At 36.5% G+C, this 19,260-nt stretch overlaps 1 protein-coding gene and 1 long non-coding RNA gene across 8 annotated transcripts in view; one reads left to right on the forward strand and one right to left on the reverse strand.

Annotated features, from left to right (window-relative positions):
• The window catches only part of ankrd12 (ankyrin repeat domain 12), a 100,124-nt gene that overhangs the window by 64,026 nt on the left and 16,838 nt on the right, over positions 1 to 19,260 (forward strand). For 4 of the 7 annotated variants that reach the window (XR_015477587.1, XM_087238934.1, XM_087238933.1 and 1 more), the window contains 7 exon segments: positions 1,468 to 1,581; positions 4,095 to 4,245; positions 7,953 to 8,024; positions 11,958 to 12,104; positions 15,066 to 15,269; positions 18,620 to 18,762; positions 18,857 to 19,004. Coding sequence is in view for 6 of the 7 variants with exons in the window: in XM_087238934.1 (XP_087095060.1) it covers positions 1,522 to 1,581; positions 4,095 to 4,245; positions 7,953 to 8,024; positions 11,958 to 12,104; positions 15,066 to 15,269; positions 18,620 to 18,762; positions 18,857 to 19,004 (925 nt within the window). In the remaining variant the exon portion in view is untranslated. 7 annotated transcript variants of the gene reach the window in all.
• On the reverse strand, positions 15,463 to 17,708 carry LOC147846562 (uncharacterized). Its single transcript, XR_015479101.1, has 3 exons — positions 16,456 to 17,708; positions 15,609 to 16,261; positions 15,463 to 15,530 (listed from the first exon to the last, which is right to left on the reverse strand). It is a non-coding gene; the product is annotated as an uncharacterized LOC147846562 (long non-coding RNA).

Raw genomic sequence — 19,260 nt, forward strand, 5'->3', positions numbered from 1 at the left:
GGGCCCAAAGTGTGGCAAGAAAATACCCCCCACACCATTACACCACCACCACCAGCCTGAACCGTTGATACAAGGCAGGATGGATTTATGATTTAATGTTGTTGATGCCAAATTCTGACCCGACCATCCGAATGTTGCAGCAGAAATAGGGACTCATCAGACCAGGCAAGGCTTTTCCAATCTTCTATTGTCCAGTTTTGGTGAGCCTGTGTGAATTGTAGCCTCAGTTTCCTGTTGTTAGCTGACAGGAGTGGCACCCGGTGTGGTCTTCTGCTGCTGTAGCCCATCCGCCTCAAGGTTGTATGTGTTGTGTGTTCAGAGATGCTCTTCTGCAGAGCTCAGTTGTAGTGAGTGCTTATTTGAGTTACTGTTGCCTTTCTATCAGTTGGAACCCGTCTGGCCATTCTCCTCTGGCATCAACAAGGCATTTGCGCCCACAGAACTGCCGCTCACTGGATTTTTTTTTCAGACCATTCTCTGTAAACCCTAGAGATGGTTGTGCGTGAAAATCCCAGTAGATCAGCAGTTTCTGAAATACTCAGACCAGCCCGTCTGGCACCAACAAGCATGTCACATTCAAGTCACTTAAATCCCCTGTTCTTTCTCATTCTGATGCTTGGTTTGAACTGCAGCAGATTTCCTTGACTATGTCTACATGCCTAAATGCATTGAGTTGCTGCCATGTGATTGGCTGACGAGCAGTTGGACAGGTGTACCTAATAAAGTGGCCGGTGACATTTACCTTTTTAGCATCAAATTATTGAATCTAAATAACCTTAACAACAAGTGTTTATGGCTATTTGCATTATCATGCTGTTGTGTAATCATTATATAATCAGTGGGATAAAATAATCTCAAAAAGACAATAATATCGCCTATCTATCACAACAGTTTCTGTTACAATATATCATGCAACAAAAAATCATTATTGTCTTAGGTCAATCCATTAGCAATTTTTAGATTACACTGTTTACATGTGTGGAGTTTGCATGTTCTCCCCATGTTGGCGTAGGTTTCCTCTGGGTGCTCCAGTATCCCACACAACCCAAACACATGCGCTATAGGGGAATAGAATAAACTAAATTGGCAGTAGTGTATGAGTGCGTGTGAATGAGAGTGTAAGGATGTTTCCCAGTACTGGGTTGCAGCTGGAAGGGCATTTGCTGCCCAAAACATATGCTGGAACTGTCGGCGGTTCATTCCCTTGTGGCGATCCCTGATAAATAAGGCACTAAGCTGAAGGAAAATAAATGAATGTTATCAAAACTTTATATAATAAAACCAAGTCAATATCATGATTAGATTCAAACTCTCACCTAATAAATCCAACTGCCATTATTTTATTGATTTATCTCCTTATAAGAGTCGTTGTTTACATGTGATTGTCTCTTTGTTTGTGTAATCAAATAAAATGCAGATTATTATGTGTATACAAGTGTTGATGTTTGTCTTATGTTTGTGTTTCAGGCCCATGATGAGATCTGTAAGCCGTAGCTGCCACAGCTAGTCAGAAGATGCACCATGGCCAAACCGGGATCCGACCGAGATGAAGCCATGGTGGAGAAGACAGCGGGGAAGAAGGTGAGAGCCAGATAAAATTCTTCAAAATAATCTTATACTAGGGGTGTGCAATGTTTGTAATATCTATCTATCTATCTATCTATCTATCTATCTATCTATCTATCTATCTATCTATCTATCTATCTATCTATCTATCTATCTATCTATCTATCTATCTATCTATCTATCTATCTATCTATCTATCTATCGTTCTATCTATCGTTCTATCTATCTATCGTTCTATCTATCTATCTATCTATCGTTCTATCTATCTATCGTTCTATCTATCTATCTAGCATTCTATCGTTATCTCTATCTATCTATCTATCTATCTATCTATCTATCTATCTATCTATCTATCTATCTATCTATCTATCTATCTATCTATCTATCTATCTATCGTTCTATCTATCGTTCTATCTATCGTTCTATCTATCTATCTAGCATTCTATCGTTATCTATCTATCTATCTATCTATCTATCTATCTATCTATCTATCTATCTATCTATCTATCGTTCTATCTATCGTTCTATCTATCGTTCTATCTATCTATCTAGCATTCTATCGTTATCTATCTATCTATCTATCTATCTATCTATCTATCTATCTATCTATCTATCTATCTATCTATCTATCTATCTATCTATCTATCTATCTATCTATCTATCGTTCTATCGTTCTATCTATCTATCTAGCATTCTATCGTTATCTATCTATCTATCTATCTATCTATCTATCTATCTATCTATCTATCTATCTATCTATCTATCTATCTATCTATCTATCTATCTATCTATCTATCTATCTATCGTTCTATCTATCGTTCTATCTATCGTTCTAGCATTCTATCGTTATCTATCTATCTATCTATCTATCTATCTATCTATCTATCTATCTATCGTTCTATCTATCTATCTAGCATTCTATCGTTATCTATCTATCTATCTATCTATCTATCTATCTATCTATCTATCTATCTATCTATCTATCTATCTATCTATCTATCTATCTATCTATCTATCGTTCTATCTATCGTTCTATCTATCGTTCTAGCATTCTGTCGTTATCTATCTATCTATCTATCTATCTATCGTTCTATCGTTCTATCGTTCTATCTATCGTTCCGTCTGTTTGTCTGTCTTTTGAACACTCCTTTTAGTTACAGTACTTGTATTATAGCAATTACATGCAAATGTCAACCTTGCCATGAAAAAAAATCACTGTACTGTACAAATACTCAAAAATAGTCAATAGCTGCATTTCCACTGTCAGGCCAGTGTGAGTCTTTTATTAGGTCGGGCCAATCGCCCGGGAAGTTAAGCAGTGAGGCCGAAATCATGTCATGTTAAGTATGATACGAAAGTGAAAGCATGCTGAAATATTGTAGAGAGCTGTTTATCTGTTATCAATTGACAGATATTACCATCTGATAGTTTTTCCATATTTTAATCTTATAATATTTTGTATTATGCGTATTGGTTTGTTCATTTCTGCACTGACAGCCCGAAAGAAAGATCAACATTGGTCTGCTTCATGATCTGACTGCAGGCTCGCTTCACCTATTATTTCTGTCTATAATTTAAGCCTATAATGCAAAATTCTGGCCTACGTTTTTATTTTTATTTTTTAAAGATTGATAAATTTTATAGTTTTAAAATAAGCTTCTCCTGCTCACCATGGCTGCATTTGTTTCATCAAAAATTCAGCACAAATTGTAAACTTGGGAAATATTATTGCACTGTAAAATAACTGTTCAAAAGTAGTTTACAATTTAATTTAATCATTTATTTCTGTGATTTTTAAAGATTAGTTTTCAGCTTCATTACTCCAGTCTTAAGTGACATGTTCCTTCAGAAATCACTCTAATATTAATTATTATTAATATTGTTATTAATATTGTTGTTGTTGTTATTAATGAAAATAGTAATAAAAACAATAATGGCTGGAGTAATAATTTAATTTGAAACTCCAAACAATAAGAAAGCAGTTATTTAAAATGGTAACAAATAATTAACAATTTTATTTTTTTACATTTAATAATTGTCACCTAGATGAACAAAATCATTTTCTTAAAAAAAAAACATGAAAAAAATTAACAAAACTGATCCCAAACTTTTGAGCGGTAGCGTGTAATACATATATATATATATATATATATATATATATATATATATATATATATATATATATATATATAAACAGTGACAAATTTTGGCAGGACAAGTAAAAATCTGAACCACTGGCTAAAATCCTTAGCGTTGAACCCAGAATATAATCCACTATAATTTTAGTAAACTTAATAGCACAAAAATATTGCAACGCTTTGAAAATGGAAATGGAAAACTTCAGTACAAACACGCTGTGCACATTTAAATGATCTGAGATATATCAATCATAATAAGCAATTCCAGCGTTATGGATGTGACATTTGCAGTAAAAACTCAAAACATAAATTCACAGATATTAGTGATTCTATTGTGTACAAATTTTTTTTTGAGTAAAATGTGTGTCCAATTCTTCCTGTCTCTCTCAGAGTAAAGAGAAAATCTCTCCGTTTGCTAAAACTCCGAAGCTGGATCGGAGTGAACTCTTGGGGAAAGAGGGGAAGTCGAAATCCTCCATGAAGCGGAAACTCTCTTTCACTGTCAGTCCATCCCGAAACGAGGAGCGCGACTCGGATGCAGGTCAGTTTCACACACTCTAAAGGGTTTGTTTTTAATGTAATCTCTGTATGTACTCACTGAATGTTCTGGTAGCTCGTGTTCGTGCCTCACTGACGCCCCCTAGTGATCACTTTTTTATTGCACACACTGTACTGTTGAAGGGTTTTCGAGAGGGTTATATAACGGTTAGGCTAAACTTGCTTAATTCACGAGTCCACCTCGAAAATGCAGGAAAAATACAGTATGAGGGAGTGGTGAATGTTTACCTTTTTACTATTATATTTAAATGACTTAATTTAGTTGACTAATTTAAATGCAAATACTTTAATACTGGTGATTCACACAGTATAAGAATACATTCATTATATTATACAATACATACAATTATTATAGTAATGAAAGTAATTTTTTGTTTCATGTGAATGCAAATACTCTAATACTGTTGATAATATAATAATATATTTGGCATAATAATTTAAAAATATAATATAAATAACAGTAATATAAACAAATAATATAGGGAGTGATGAAATTATTTCCATTTTTATATTTAAATGTATAATATAATATAATATAATATAATATAATATGTTTAACAAACAAGGTTTAAGGCTAGTTAAGATTAAATTGCATGTTTGAGCTGTCTCAACTCTAAATAACTTGCAGTGAGATGTCTTAAAATATGTCAGTGTCTTTTTTTGTCTCCAGGTGCACTCCAGTAATATTTTTTTCTAAGGCCTTTTTTATAAATGTGGCTTAAATAGCCATTAAATAGCCATTTAACTAAGCCTTAGTCCTGGCTTAATCTAAGCCCTGTTTGTAAAACTGAGCCATAATATAACATAACATAACATGACATAACATAACATAAAATAACATAACAACATCATATAGGGCAACACGGTGGCGCAGTGGGTAGCACGTTTGCCTCACAGTAGGAAGGTCGCTGGTTCGAGCCTCGGCTGGGCCAGTTGGCATTTCTGTGTGGAGTTTGCATGTTCTCCCCATGTTCGCGTGGGTTTCCTCCAGGTGTCCCACAAGTCCAAAGGCATGCACTATAGGTGAATTGAGTAAGCTAAAATTGACCGTAGTGTATGAGTGTGGGTGTTTCCCAGTGATGGGTTGTGGCTGGAAGGGCATCTGCTACATAAAACATATGCTGGATAAGTTGGCGGTTCAAAGGGACTAAGCCGAAAGAAAATGAATTAATTAATATAATATAATATAATATAATATAATATAATATGATATAATATAATATAATATGATATAATATAATATAATATAATATAATATAATATAATATAATATAATATAATATAATATAATATGATATAATATAATATAATATAATATAATATGATATAATACATGTAAATGCAAATACTCTAATACTGTTGATAATATAAGAATATATTTAACATATAAAAAAAATATATGTATTAGGGGAATGATGAAAGAAATATATGTTCATTATTATACTTAAAATTACTTGTTTTGGTTGCTTTATTTGAACACAAATTCTCTAATATTGTTGATAATATAAGAAAATATTTAACATAATTATACAAATGTAATATAGGGAGTGATGAAAGAGAGTTTCATAATTTTTCCTAAAATGTCTTGTTTTGATTGATGGTTTATGTGAATGCAGATTCTTTGAGACAATAATATAGTATTTAAAATTATATATATATATATATATATATATATATATATATGTGTGTGTGTGTGTGTGTGTGTGTGTGTGTGTGTGTGTGTGTGTGTGTGTGTGTGTGTGTGTTTATTTATATACATACATACAGAGAGAGTGTGTGGAGTTATGAACATGATCTTTTCATAATTTTACTAAAAATCTCTTGTTTTAGTTGTTGTTAGTTGTGCTTGTTTCAAGTTCTCAATATATGAAAACACATCTATGGAGTTATGACAATTATATTTTCATTATTTTACCTAAAATCTATTGTTTTTAGTGTTGTTAGTTGTTAGTAATAATTGTAAAATACATGTACAATATAGACACTACCTGACAAAAGTCTTGTCGTCGATCCCAGTTGTAAGGCAAGGCAAGTTTATTTATGTAGTACATTACACACACAGTGGCAATTCAAGCAACAATTAACTTGACTCTAGTTGATCATTTGTAAAACTGGCAGAAGCTAGATTTCTCTGATGAATCATCTGTTGAATTGCATCCCAATCATCACAAATACTGCAGAAGACCTACTGGAACCCGCATGGACCCACAATTCTCACAGAAGTTCATTTATTTTTTTTTTGCCTGTTGACTTCTATAGGATTAAATTTACTTTTTATATATTATTATATCCTGGCTGATCATTATTCTTCTTTTTTTTCTTCCAATCTGTAGCTTTTCATTATTATTATTATTGGTAATATTTATTTTTATTTTTAATTTTCTTCCAATCTGTAGCTGTTCATTATTATTATTATTATTATTATTATTATTATTAGTAGTAGTAGTAGTAGTAGTATTACTGGTATTATTATTATTATTATTATTATTATTATTATTACTACTACTACTATTATTATTATTACTATTACTACTGTTGTTATTATTATTATTATTATTACTACTACTACTACTACTACTACTACTACTACTACTACTATTATTATTACTATTATTACTGTTGTTATTATTATTATTATTATTACTACTACTACTACTACTACTACTACTACTACTACTACTATTATTATTATTACTATTATTACTGTTGTTATTATTATTATTATTATTACTACTACTACTACTACTACTACTACTACTACTACTATTATTATTATTACTATTATTACTGTTGTTATTATTATTATTATTATTATTATTATTACTACTACTACTATTACTGTTATTATTATTATTACTACCATTATTTATTTTTATTTTTTATTTTTTCCAATCTGTAGCTTTTCATTATTAATATTATTATTACTATTATTGTAATTACTATCACAATTTTTTTCCAATCTATAGCTTTTTATTATTATTATTTATTACTTTTATTATTATTTATTTTTATTTTTTTCAATCTGTAGCTTTTTGTTTATTTACTTAGTTATTTATTGTTGTTGTTATTATTATTATTATTATTATTATTATTACCATTTTATTTTTAATTTTTTTCCAATCTGAAGCTTTTCCTTAATATTATTTTTATATGATTATTATTATTATTAATATTACTATTATTAGTATTATTTATTTACATTTTTTACTTTTTCCAATCTGTAGCTTTTCGTCGTTGTTGTTGTTATTATGATAATTACTATTATTATTTTTTTTTTCAATCTGTAGCTTTTCATTATTATTATTATTATTATTATTATTATTATCATTCATTTTGGACTTATAGAATTTTATCTACTTTTTATATATTGATATAGGAAAATTTTCAATTATGACAGTTAGTTTAGTTACAAACAAATACTGTAGCGTTTCATTTTTATTTATTTAATCATTTATTTATTGACCAATCTGATTATGTGGTCAGTCATATTTTATAATTTTATTTTTGTGGTCCCATTATTTGAATCGAATTCTCAGTGACTCTTGAATATTCATCCCGGAGTCTTTGAATTCTGTGCTGTGATTTGTGGTTTGAGTGAGGGGGGCGGAGCCTGTGGGTGCAATCAGTGCTCTGCTCTCCTCTCGAACCCTGAACCTCTGTCCTCCTGCGCTCTCTGCTTCTGCCCTGTAGATGACTCTGACCCGGGGCAGTCGAGCGATGCGTGGGGAGAGAGATTACTTCCTCCCTGCAGGATATACGCAGGTAAAGGCTAGTCCGAGATGCCTCGCGCTCCCGCTCTGTCTTCAGTTCTTTCTCTAAGGCTACGTTTACACTAGTGCATTTTTATTTTTAACATACACACTCAAAAGAATGAAACTGTTTGCTGTTTGTTCAAAGTACTTATTTAAATTCAAGCTGAAACAATACAATTCTTGAGGTTTTCTTTTTTAAGTGTCAACTTGTGTTCGATCCAATTAAATTTATAAAAACTATTATGTTAACTTAATTTCTTCATGTTATCCCAACAAAAATAATTTGTTTAGAACCCAGCAATTTTTGGTGCAGTGTTCAGCATAAATGAGAACACCCCATTTTAAAAGTTAATTTTCCCATCCATTTCCTTTTGCATTTAAAGGCCCGTGAAAATAAAATAATGTTTTTCAGATGTTAGTTTAAGTCTGCTAGTTTTAAGGATATCTATAAGCTAGTATTCTCCAAAATTCGCCTTTAGAAAACTGATATAAGCATGTAAAGCTTGGAGTTTGTCACTTCAGCCTACATGGATTTTTTTTACATTACCTCATACTTCAGTTTCTAATCAAATCTTCTGACCAATCAAATGCTTGTGTCTAACATGCCCCGCCCCTTCAAGACACCACTGAAACAAAACACTATTGGCTCTTTTTTTTTTTTTTAAAGGGGAGGAGCTAAACTATGTCCAAAGTCCCTTTAAGGTGAGCCATTTCATGCGGCGGCCGTCTTGGAAATGCCTCTCAGGCAGTTTGCTTGAGTATTCTGTCTGAATGGGGAAACATCAAATTCTCCAAAATGATTTGCCAAGCTTATGGTTGCATTACATATTTGCAATCACCAATAAAATTAAACAACAGCCGTCTCAAAAGTTACATTTCTTAAAATCTGAATCAAACAAAATCAGCATATTTTTAGGTTGCCCGAGCTAATGCGCACTCGAAAGGAGCAAAATCACGACACCAACCTGATTATGGCAGATTATGATCGTCAGATCGCGCTGCTCTTCTGAAGAAATTCACAACTTGGTCTTGATGGTGAATGTCCTCAGAAATGACAGCGACTCTTTGTTTACAAGTTTGTGGGCATTTGAGTAGTTGCTGTCACGTGATGTGCGTTTGACAGGGCGGACTGTACCTCATGTTCGTTTCCATACAGATTACAAAACAAAAACACTGTTTTTCAAGTGCACTTGGTTCATTTAACAGTACAGATTTCAAGCTTTATGTGGATATATTTTTTTAAGTCTGTGAAGCAAGTATTTACTGAGATTCCAGTGTGTTTGTTGACCACCAAAGTGTCGTAAAGGCACACGTCTGGTCCGAGCTTTACCCCTGGAGAAACGTCAGTCTAAAGAGATCGCTGATTGGCTTCTGTACTAGTAGGCGGAGCTTCATTCGTCATATTGACTGTTCCACTATTTCCCATTTAAAACTATACAAGTGACATGTCATGTGTATCCAGTAGTCATTGCTAGTTGAGATTATGCAAAGTCCCTTTAAGGCAAGTCATTTCACTCAGCAGCAGGGCCGGCACGTCCATAGAGGCGACCTAGGGCGGCAGAATAGAAAGGGCGCTGTCTGTGACACTACTGGTCTAATGGGCACACAGTGAGTGAGAGAGAGAGAGAGAGAGTACTTCATTCTCTCAATCAAAGGGCCTACTCACACTATGCCATCCGTACCGTGCCCAGGCCCGTTTCCCGGATCGTTTGAGAAGTGTGAGTGCGCTGAATCGCGCTCAAGCACGGTTCACTTGGCCGGCCCTGGCCCGGTTGGAAGAGGTGTGCCTGAGCGTGGTACACTTGGGCCGAAAGCGAGACGTGACTTTTAAGGGACTGTTTGATATGGATTTATTAATCATTCTTACTGTTCAGTGAACGCAAACTGCCGTAGTTTATTAAAGACGCAAACTCCTCACAGCACGCCAGCTGCACCTTCAGCAGACCTCCTCATTCCTGCAGCATGAGGGCTTTATGATTGTTTATGAGCGTCAAAAGTGGCGGATCTGTTCGGCGAAATATCTGACTGCGTGTCACCGCATCCCTAAGGACTGTTTGGCGAAATATTTGACGGCATATCAAACGACTGAAACTATATAACTAGAGAAATCTCCACTGTGCTACTGAGTGAGAGTGTATGGCAAGCCGTTTTAGCATTTAAACCTTGTTCTGACTATCCATAAATATATTTAGAGATATCTCTAATTATATTTTGACTAGTCATAATTATAATTCGACTAGTCAGAATGACAATTAGAGATATCTGCAATTACAATTGTACTAGGTCGAAATCAGATTGGAGATATCTGCAAATATATTATGACTAGTCATATTCCTCCATTGACTTCCATTAAAAAATATTTGCAGATATCTCTAAATGAGTTTTGACTAGTCAAAAATCCAATTCAAGATATCTACAACTGTAATTCGACTATTAGTAAATTAATTAGAGATATCTTCAAATATATTTGTAAATATCTCTAAATTTGACGAATTAAAGACATCTCCAAATGTATTATGACTAGTAAAAATTAGAGATATCTCTAATTACAATTGTGACTAGTCAAAACTCATTTAGAGATATCTGCAAATATTTTTCAATGGAAGTCAATGGAGGAATATGACTAGTCATAATATATTTGCAGATATCTTCAATCTGATTTCGTACTAGTACAATTGTAATTGCAGATATCTCTAATTGTCATTCTGACTAGTCGAATTATAATTATGACTAGTCAAAATATAATTAGAGATATCTCTAAATATATTTATGGAGTCAGAACAAAGATTTAAATGCTAAAAAGGCTTGCCATAGAGAGCGCTTCTGAACAGCGCAGCAGCGATGACGTAAGCGTGCCGAGGCCCGATATGGTGTGAGCGCGGGCCGTCGGGGGAGACGGGAGGGGGGACAAGCGTGCTTTGGCCCGGTTCGAGGCAACTGTACCTAGTGTGAGTACGGCCAAGTAAAATAAGCTCTTCTGCTGTAAGTGTCAATGAAAGACTGATCCAGTAAACACACACACAGTAAAATTGTGCACATCTTGTGAATTTTTAAGTGGCTGAAGCGTTTGCGCTTGCCTCCCTCGCCATAGTAAGCTACCACGACATAGTGCATATGAGGTAAAAGCCGTCAGTGCATAATAACTGCTTATGATTATTACTAAACCAATACTGAATTGTCCGCGTCTGCATCGCAGTGCACCGAAGAAACAGTTAATTTTGACATCCCTAATTTAACCTATTCCCAACAGGGCAAAACATAAACAATCAAGAATGCGTGATTATACTGTCATGGCTTTGCTGTCAAAGAATGTCATTACAACAGAAGTCAATGGGTTAAAAACAGCCACCAAAATAACCAGAGTCGTCAATGTGAACAGTGCACAGGGGACACAAAAATAAAAACATTGTCCAGGGTGGATGGAGAGTCTTTCCGAAACATAACAAAACTGTGAACAAATACATGTTGTTTTAATTATAAAATGCAGTGTTGGATTGAAAACGCACTGGTATAAACGTAGCCTGAATCTGTCTGCTCCTGATCCTCCGTCCGTGGCCTGAAAGCAGTCTAGTTTTCATAAGCCGCATGACCTTGTCTGTCTGCAAGCCTTTATTTTTCTTCCTCACATCACTCTGAGAGACGCTGGATGATCGGTTGCATCATTCTGATGTACAGAGACGTCTCGCGTATTCGCTTTTTATGATAAAAAGCGCTCCGTTTTTAAAGAAGCGCACACACACTGACACTCTCTGGGTGTTTCTGCTGCATCTGTTTTAATCGCATGCCTCTCACAGAGACTCATGGCAGCGCTGTTAGATGGGTAATGCATGTGTCCGTTAGGCTGGGTAACTTTCCTAAAGGGCATAACTTGCATCAGATGTTGACGTTTTTCTAAATGTTAATGCAACGCTCATCATTTTTTTGTTGTTGTTGTTTGCTGCAGACAAAGATGGACCGGATAAGAAGAAGGTTAAGAAGGAGTCGGGGGGTAAGAAGTCGACACCGGTGAATATTTTGTTCGGGTACCCTTTATCAGAACGAAAGCAGATGGCACTTGTCATGCAGATGACGGCGAGAGACAACAGTCCAGGTAGGAAAACACTACATGAAGTTTATAAACCCTTTTCGAGAAGATCATGTGCTTATGATTGCTTGCAGCTGCCGCATATTATCCAATGTATTATTCACCAATCAGACGATTCCCTAGATTTCATACCACAGTCATATTTGTTTTGAAGAATCCCCCCTTCCACCCCTACTCCTCCTCCTTTTCTAGATGGGTGGTGGCCCAGTGGTTAGCACTGTTGCCTCACAGCAAGAAAGTCTTTGGTTCTGGTCATTGGCAAAACCAACCAATGTTTCTGTGCGAAGTTTGCACATTCTCCCTGTGCTCCAACTTAAGTTAATTGACTAATATAAATCTGCACCATAGACATGCACTTAGCACTTATCTATCTTCTAAGAGCAATCTCTATCTGTTCATTAGCTTCTACAGCAGGTCTACCTGAGCTCAAACTCCCCATTCACCTTACAACGGGAAGAAGCTCTGAGCTCGAGGATCTTTTGAGCTTAGGGCTCTCTCCCGGGACGGCATGCCAAGCAAGCTTTATAATCAATCATCAGCTCAGTGTGAACTCTTGAATTGTAACACTCATTGCACAGTTGTACTCTGAGCTACAAGTCATCTCTGATGTTTTCTGGAGCATATTTCTTTTCTTTTGTTCTTGTTAGAAGCCAATATTTAGTCCAAAAAAGATGCATTTTCAGTATTAAACAGTCTCTGGGTCATTGCGTGTAAGGATTTTTGGACATCTTCTTGGAAACTTTCAATGCTGCCGTCATTTGCGATCTCCAGCAGTTGATCTTCTTGCACAGACATGCTGGATTCACCTGATTTGTTGACAAATGGGTTGTGGATCAATTCCTTGGCAGCTTGTGTGTTTTTTTACTGGGCCTTTTCCCTTTAGCAAAGAAACTTTCCAAAGACGTCTGTTTCTTACTGATTTTGCTACTAGTGGGTTGAATTTGGGTTGAGATGTAACAGAGGAATACGGTCATTTTTCAAAATAAAAGATTTTTCAGAATAAAAGATCATACAGACTCATCATAGTAAATAAGCCTGGTGTTTGAGGACCACTGCTTTGCACCACTGCAAAAGATACACTAAGGGCCTACTCACACTATCCGCCATCCGTACCGTGCCCAGGCCCGTTTCCCGGATCGTTTGAGAAGTGTGAGTGCGCTGAATCGGGCTCAAGCATGGTTTACTTGGCCGGCCCTGGCCCGGTTGGAAGAGGTGTGCCTGAGCGCAGTTCACTTGGGCTTTGGCGCGGTACGCTTGTGTGTGAGTGCAAAACGCGCCTAAGCCCGAAACTGAAAGCGAGACGTGACTTTTAAGGGACTGTTTCATATGGATTTATTAATAATTCTTACTGCTCAGTGAATGCAAACTGCCGTAGTTTATTACAGACGAAAACCCCTCACTGCACGACCGCTGTGCGCCTTCAGCAGACCTCCTCATTTCTGCAGCACGAGAGCTTTATGATTGTTTATGAGCGCCAAAAGTGGCGGATCTGTACGGCGAAATATCTGACTGCGTGTCAACGCATCCCTAAGGACTGTTTGGCGAAATATTTGACGGCATATCAAACGACTGAAACGATATAACTAGAGAAATCTCCACTGCGCTGCTGAGTGAGAGAGAACGCTTCTCACTGAACAGCGCAGCAGCGATGACGTAAGCGTGCCGAGGCCTGTTTGTGGTGTGAGCGCGGGCCATCGGGGGAGACAGGAGGGGGGTCAAGCGTGCTTTGGCCCGGTTCGAGGCAACTGTACCTAGTGTGAGTACGGCCTAAGGCCCAATCCCAAGTCTATTTTTGTACCCCTACCCCTTGACCGTTACAACCGCAGGTTTAGGGGAAGGGCTTCAAAATTTACCCCTAAGAATTGTGACAGCACTACAGCACCTGCTCATGTCATCATATGTCCTCGCGATCTTATGCTTCTCCTGTGAAATCAGACGATGGCGACTGCTGTAGTGATTCCATTTGTGTTATTTTTTTGTATCTATCTTCAGGAGATCACTGAAGGCATATATTATGTTCTCATAACAATCTAATGCGGCAATCATATCGTATCAGTACTGTGCATTTACACAGTGGCCATATTCATCAATGTAAACACACCAAAAACAACATTAACATTATTGCAGACACTGTAAAAAGCCCATTGACAGCCACTAGACATTACTGATAGGGTATTCCAGTGTCAGAATGCTGTGGGACTGCTGTATAGGATTATAGATTATAGATGGGGATTATAGATCGCGAAATTAAGCAGGTTTTTTTTTTAAAGCATGACTGTAAAACACGAATGCGGTTATGAATATATTAAAACGTGTTTGTTTGTTGTAAAAATTCGTAATAATGACAAAAAATACAAATTTTTTGATCTCCTTCCGGGTTCAGCAATACTGCCACTGTGGCTGGTGCATTCTGGGAAATGTTCTTACCCCTTGGTTTCAAGTGTGGTCCTGAAAAATCTATGATTCACCCCTTCCCCTTAGCCCTACGCCTACAAGCTAATGATAATTGGGACACCCCTACCTCTTGGCGTGCACGCGCAAAACGAGGGGTAGGAGTAAGGGGAAGGGTTAAGGGGTAGAATTGGGATTGGGCCTAAATGACTTCATATTGTTTCCATGTCACTTCCCGTGTTTGTTTGGTTGTGAGACGCTGTTTGTGGATCAAGACGAAGTTGTCTGTGATTCCTCCTGTTGTAAAGCCACTCCTAGTGTGAAAACCACTCTTGCCACTCCATCTTGCAGTGTAAACACAGCAATGATGCAATGCTACCCCAGATACTCATGCAGTGTGAATGCATCTGACAACTTTGAAAATCGTGCAGTCTGAACTCGGCATAATGTGCACCTTTACAGGTGCTTTTGAACAATAAATATTGTGAAAGGCACTATACAAGTCACTTGAATTGAACCGAATAGTCTTGTCAGTTCAAATAAATCCTATAACCTTCACTTTCTGGTTGATCTCAGATACCACACCGAACCACCCGTCTCAATCTCCGGCGGTGCAGAAGAAGATCGCCAGCAGCTCAACCTCACGACAAAAAGACAAAGTGAACAAACGCAACGAGAGAGGAGAGACGCCTCTGCATATGGCCGCCATCAGAGGAGACGTCAAACAAGTGAAGGAGCTCATCGGCCTCGGAGCGGATGTAAACGTCAAAGACTTTGCAGGTGAGTTATGTAGATTTATAAGAGTGCATCACATGTTGATTATCTGCATTTTTCTGATTGCTATTACTGGGTTTTAAATGATGATTTAAATGAACTTCTATTTTTTTGATTGAAGCAAATCATTTAAAATTATATGTTGTGCTGCAATTCAACCATATACAGTTGAAGTCAAAATGATTCGCCCTTCTGTGAGTTTGTTTTTCTTTTGCAAATATTTCTCAAATAATGTTTAACAGAGCAGGGGATTTTTCACAATATTTTCTAGATTTTTTTTCTTTTTCCTATATTTGTTTATTTTTGCTAGAATTAAAGCTTATAATAAAGTTTTTATATTTTTACAAAAAACTTTTTTTTTTTTTTTAAGAAACTACATAGGATTTTCCCCAATATATCTTCTATCCTTTCAGATGTTCTTGTTGTACACTTACCAGCTCAATATACACTACCTGACAAAAGTCTTGTCATCAATCCTTGTTGTAAGAGCAACAAATAATAACTTGACTTCTAATTTATCATGTGGAAAAGTGTCAGAAGGTGGATTTTTCTGATGAATCGTCTGTTGAGCTGCATCCCAATCATCACTAATACTGCAGAAGAACTACTGAACCTGCATGGACCCAAGATTCTCACGTAAATCAGTCAAGTGTGGTGAAGGAAAAATCATGGTTTGGGGTTACATTCAGTATGGGGCGTGCGAGAGATCTGCAGAGTGGATGGCAAAATCAACAGCCTGAGGTATCAAGACATTTGTGCTGCCCATTACATTACAAACCACAGGAGAGGGACAATTCTCCAGCAGGATAGCGCTCCTTCTCATACTTCAGCCTCCACATCAAAGCTCCTGAAAGCAAAGAAGGTGAAGGTGCTCCATGATTGGCCAGCCCAGTCACCAGACATGCACATTATTGAGCATGTCTGGGGTAAGAAGAAGGAGGAGGCATTGAAGATGAATCCAAAGAGTCTTGATGAGCTCTGGGAGTCCTGCAGGAACGCTTTCTTTGCCATTCCAGATGACTTTATTAATCAGGGATTTGAGTCATGTCAGAGATGTATGGATGCAGTCCTCCAAGCTCATGATGGAGTCAGACACAATATTCATTCTGTTTCCACTGCAGCAGGACTTTATATTCTATACTGGACATTATTTCTGTTCAGTGACAAGACTTTTGTCTACGCAAAGTCAGACCTTACTGTCCTAATGAAATCATTCAAAATCAAGACATGATCATATTTAATTGTGATAAAATAACCATAATCTAGAGGCCTTTGCCTTTCATATAAGCCACTTCTGATAACAAATAATCAACTAGAAGTCGAGTTATTATTGTTTGTTTCTAAAACTTGGATTGGTGACAAGACTTTTGTCAGGTAATGTATTTGGACATTCTTTTTATACATATTTATTGAACAGTGCACAACAGAAATTCCTTAAATATTGTTTAATAACAGCCAAAAATCTGTTATTGTGCTTGAAAAATGTTAATCCTCCAACTGCTAAATTATGGCTTGAAGAATTGATATTTACTCTGCATGTGGAAGGAACCAGATATCTTTTAAAAGGCAACACTGGACAATTTCACAAGATCTGGCGCCCTTCGTCTGTCACTTCATGGGAAATTCTTTCCCCCCAAGCAATGTATTGCAACTAAAAGGTTGTTTAGATTATCACTGTATTTTATACTTACAGTAACAGGCTGGGGTTGGGGTGTTTGTTTTTGTTTTGTTTTTTCTTGTTTGTTTTTGTAAGTTTATGCATATCAGAAAATCAATCCTTGACCTTGTGATTATTGTAAGTCTATTCAATAACCAAATAAAACTTATCTGACAAAAAAAAAAAAAAACATTTTAAGGTCAATATTATTAGCCCCCTTAAGCAATATTTTTTGATTGTCTTCAGAAAAATCCACTCCTATACAATGACTTGCCTAATTACCCACACTTTACCCTAATTACCCTAGTTAAGTCTTTAAATGTCACTTTAAGCTGAATACTAGTATCTTGGAAAACATCTAGTCAAATATTAAGTGCTGTCATCATGGCAGAGATAAAAGAAATCAGAAATGAGTTATTATGTTTAGAAATGTGCTGAAAAAATCAGTTTTCCGTTAAAAGAATTGGGGCAGTAAATAAGCAGGAGAGCTAATAATTCTGACTTTAGCTGTATTTAGTGAAAAGTGTGAGGTTTGGCTCTGTTTTATATTTATCCATGTAAAATAACGTTACTCTTGGTATTTGAACGCAACATTATTATCATCACTTGCATTTCTTGCGTTCCTCCTCATTATTTTCTCTTTTGGAGCTTTTGCATTGCCTTGACTGGCTTTGGTTTGGTTTTCCACTACAGCTTAGCCCTGCTTAAAGAGAAAGTTCACACAAGTGAAAATTACCTCATCATGTACTCTGTCATCATGGGGCTTTAATCCTTTATGAATTTTTGTTAAACACAAAAGAAGATATTTAAAAAAAAAATACTTGTTGCTGGCACCAGTTAACCTCCATAGTTGGGGGAAAAATGACTATGGAAGTCAGTGGGTGAACGCTATGTTGTGTGTTGTGTTAGACTGCACAGTGCAGCATTATAACAGAAACTTAAAATCCATTTATAAAACAAGCTGCTTTTTCTTTTAATGATCATGAGCAGAAGGTTGTGGAGAAGGATGTAATGAGCTCTAATGATTTCATACGCCGTCATCAAAATAAGCCTTTGTTTGTTGTAAATATTTGCCCTCTAGTGGTGAAAATGACCTACTGTGCCTTTAAGAGGATTGTAGACGTTGTTATATTCATTAATTCGTTCATTCATTAATTTTCCTTTGGCTTACTCCCTTATTTATCAGAGGTTGCCACAGTGGAATGAACCACCAACTATTTCAGCATATGTTTTATGCAGCGGATGCCCTTCCAGCCGCAACCCAAACCCATACACTCTCACACACACTAAGACCAAATTTGTTTTACCCAATTCGCCTGTAGTGCATGTGTTTGGTCCGTGGTGGAAATCGGAGCACCTGGAGGAAACCCACGCAAACACGGGGAGGATATGCAAACTCCACACAGAAATGCTAACTGGCCCAGCTGGGACTCGAACCAGCGACCTTCTTGCTGTGAGGCTACAGTGCTAACCACTGAGCCACCATGCCACCCCTTATTCAGTTCACTTTAAATTTGTGTATCGTTCATAATGATTATTGTTTCAAAGCAGCTTTACATTGTTATATTTACTATAGTTTATATGTATGTTACTCCCATAATTCCCATAAAGCATCAGGGGACATGAGGGAAACGGTGGACTAGGTTAAAGAGGGTTTTCCTTCAAGATTTAGCTCATATTGGTGTGTTATTTTATTCAGGTTGGACGCCTCTCCATGAAGCCTGCAACCTTGGTTACTATGATGTAGCGAAGGTTTTGATTGGTGCAGGAGCGGAAGTGAACACGCAGGGATTGGACGATGACACGCCGCTTCATGACGCCTCAAGCAGTGGACACAAAGACGTGGGTTTTCACACACGCGCTGACACACTGAGTATCGTACTGGCAGTCTGAATAACTTGTGTACGTTGTCTTATTTTTTTGGTGTATTTTCTAGATTGTGAAGCTGCTCTTGCGTCATGGAGGCAATGCTTTTCAAGCCAACAAGAGAGGGGAGAGACCGGTTGATGTTGCTGACTCTCAGGAGCTGGAGCAGCTACTCAAGGGAGAAATCCCACTGTCAGAACCAGAAGACAGCTCTTCAGGTATATCCAGAGCTCTGAATATGTTGTACATTGCTAATGAACACTTTTCACAAGTCTGTTATGATGCGTTTTAGGGTCATCAGCATCTTAAATCCTTAAAAGTGTTTAACATTTAGATTTTTAATGAAACCTTTGAGCATTTATATGTATTTAGGTATGTATGATATCATCTTTGCATGAAATGCAACAAAACGAAGTACCGCTTGTGCGAGGTGTTTCCAATGCAGCGTCTATGTAAATCTGACATTATTCTCTC

The sequence above is a fragment of the Danio rerio genome, chromosome 2, assembly GCF_052040795.2.
Source record: "Danio rerio strain M-AB ecotype USA chromosome 2, GRCz13ab, whole genome shotgun sequence".
NCBI lineage: Eukaryota > Metazoa > Chordata > Actinopteri > Cypriniformes > Danionidae > Danio > Danio rerio.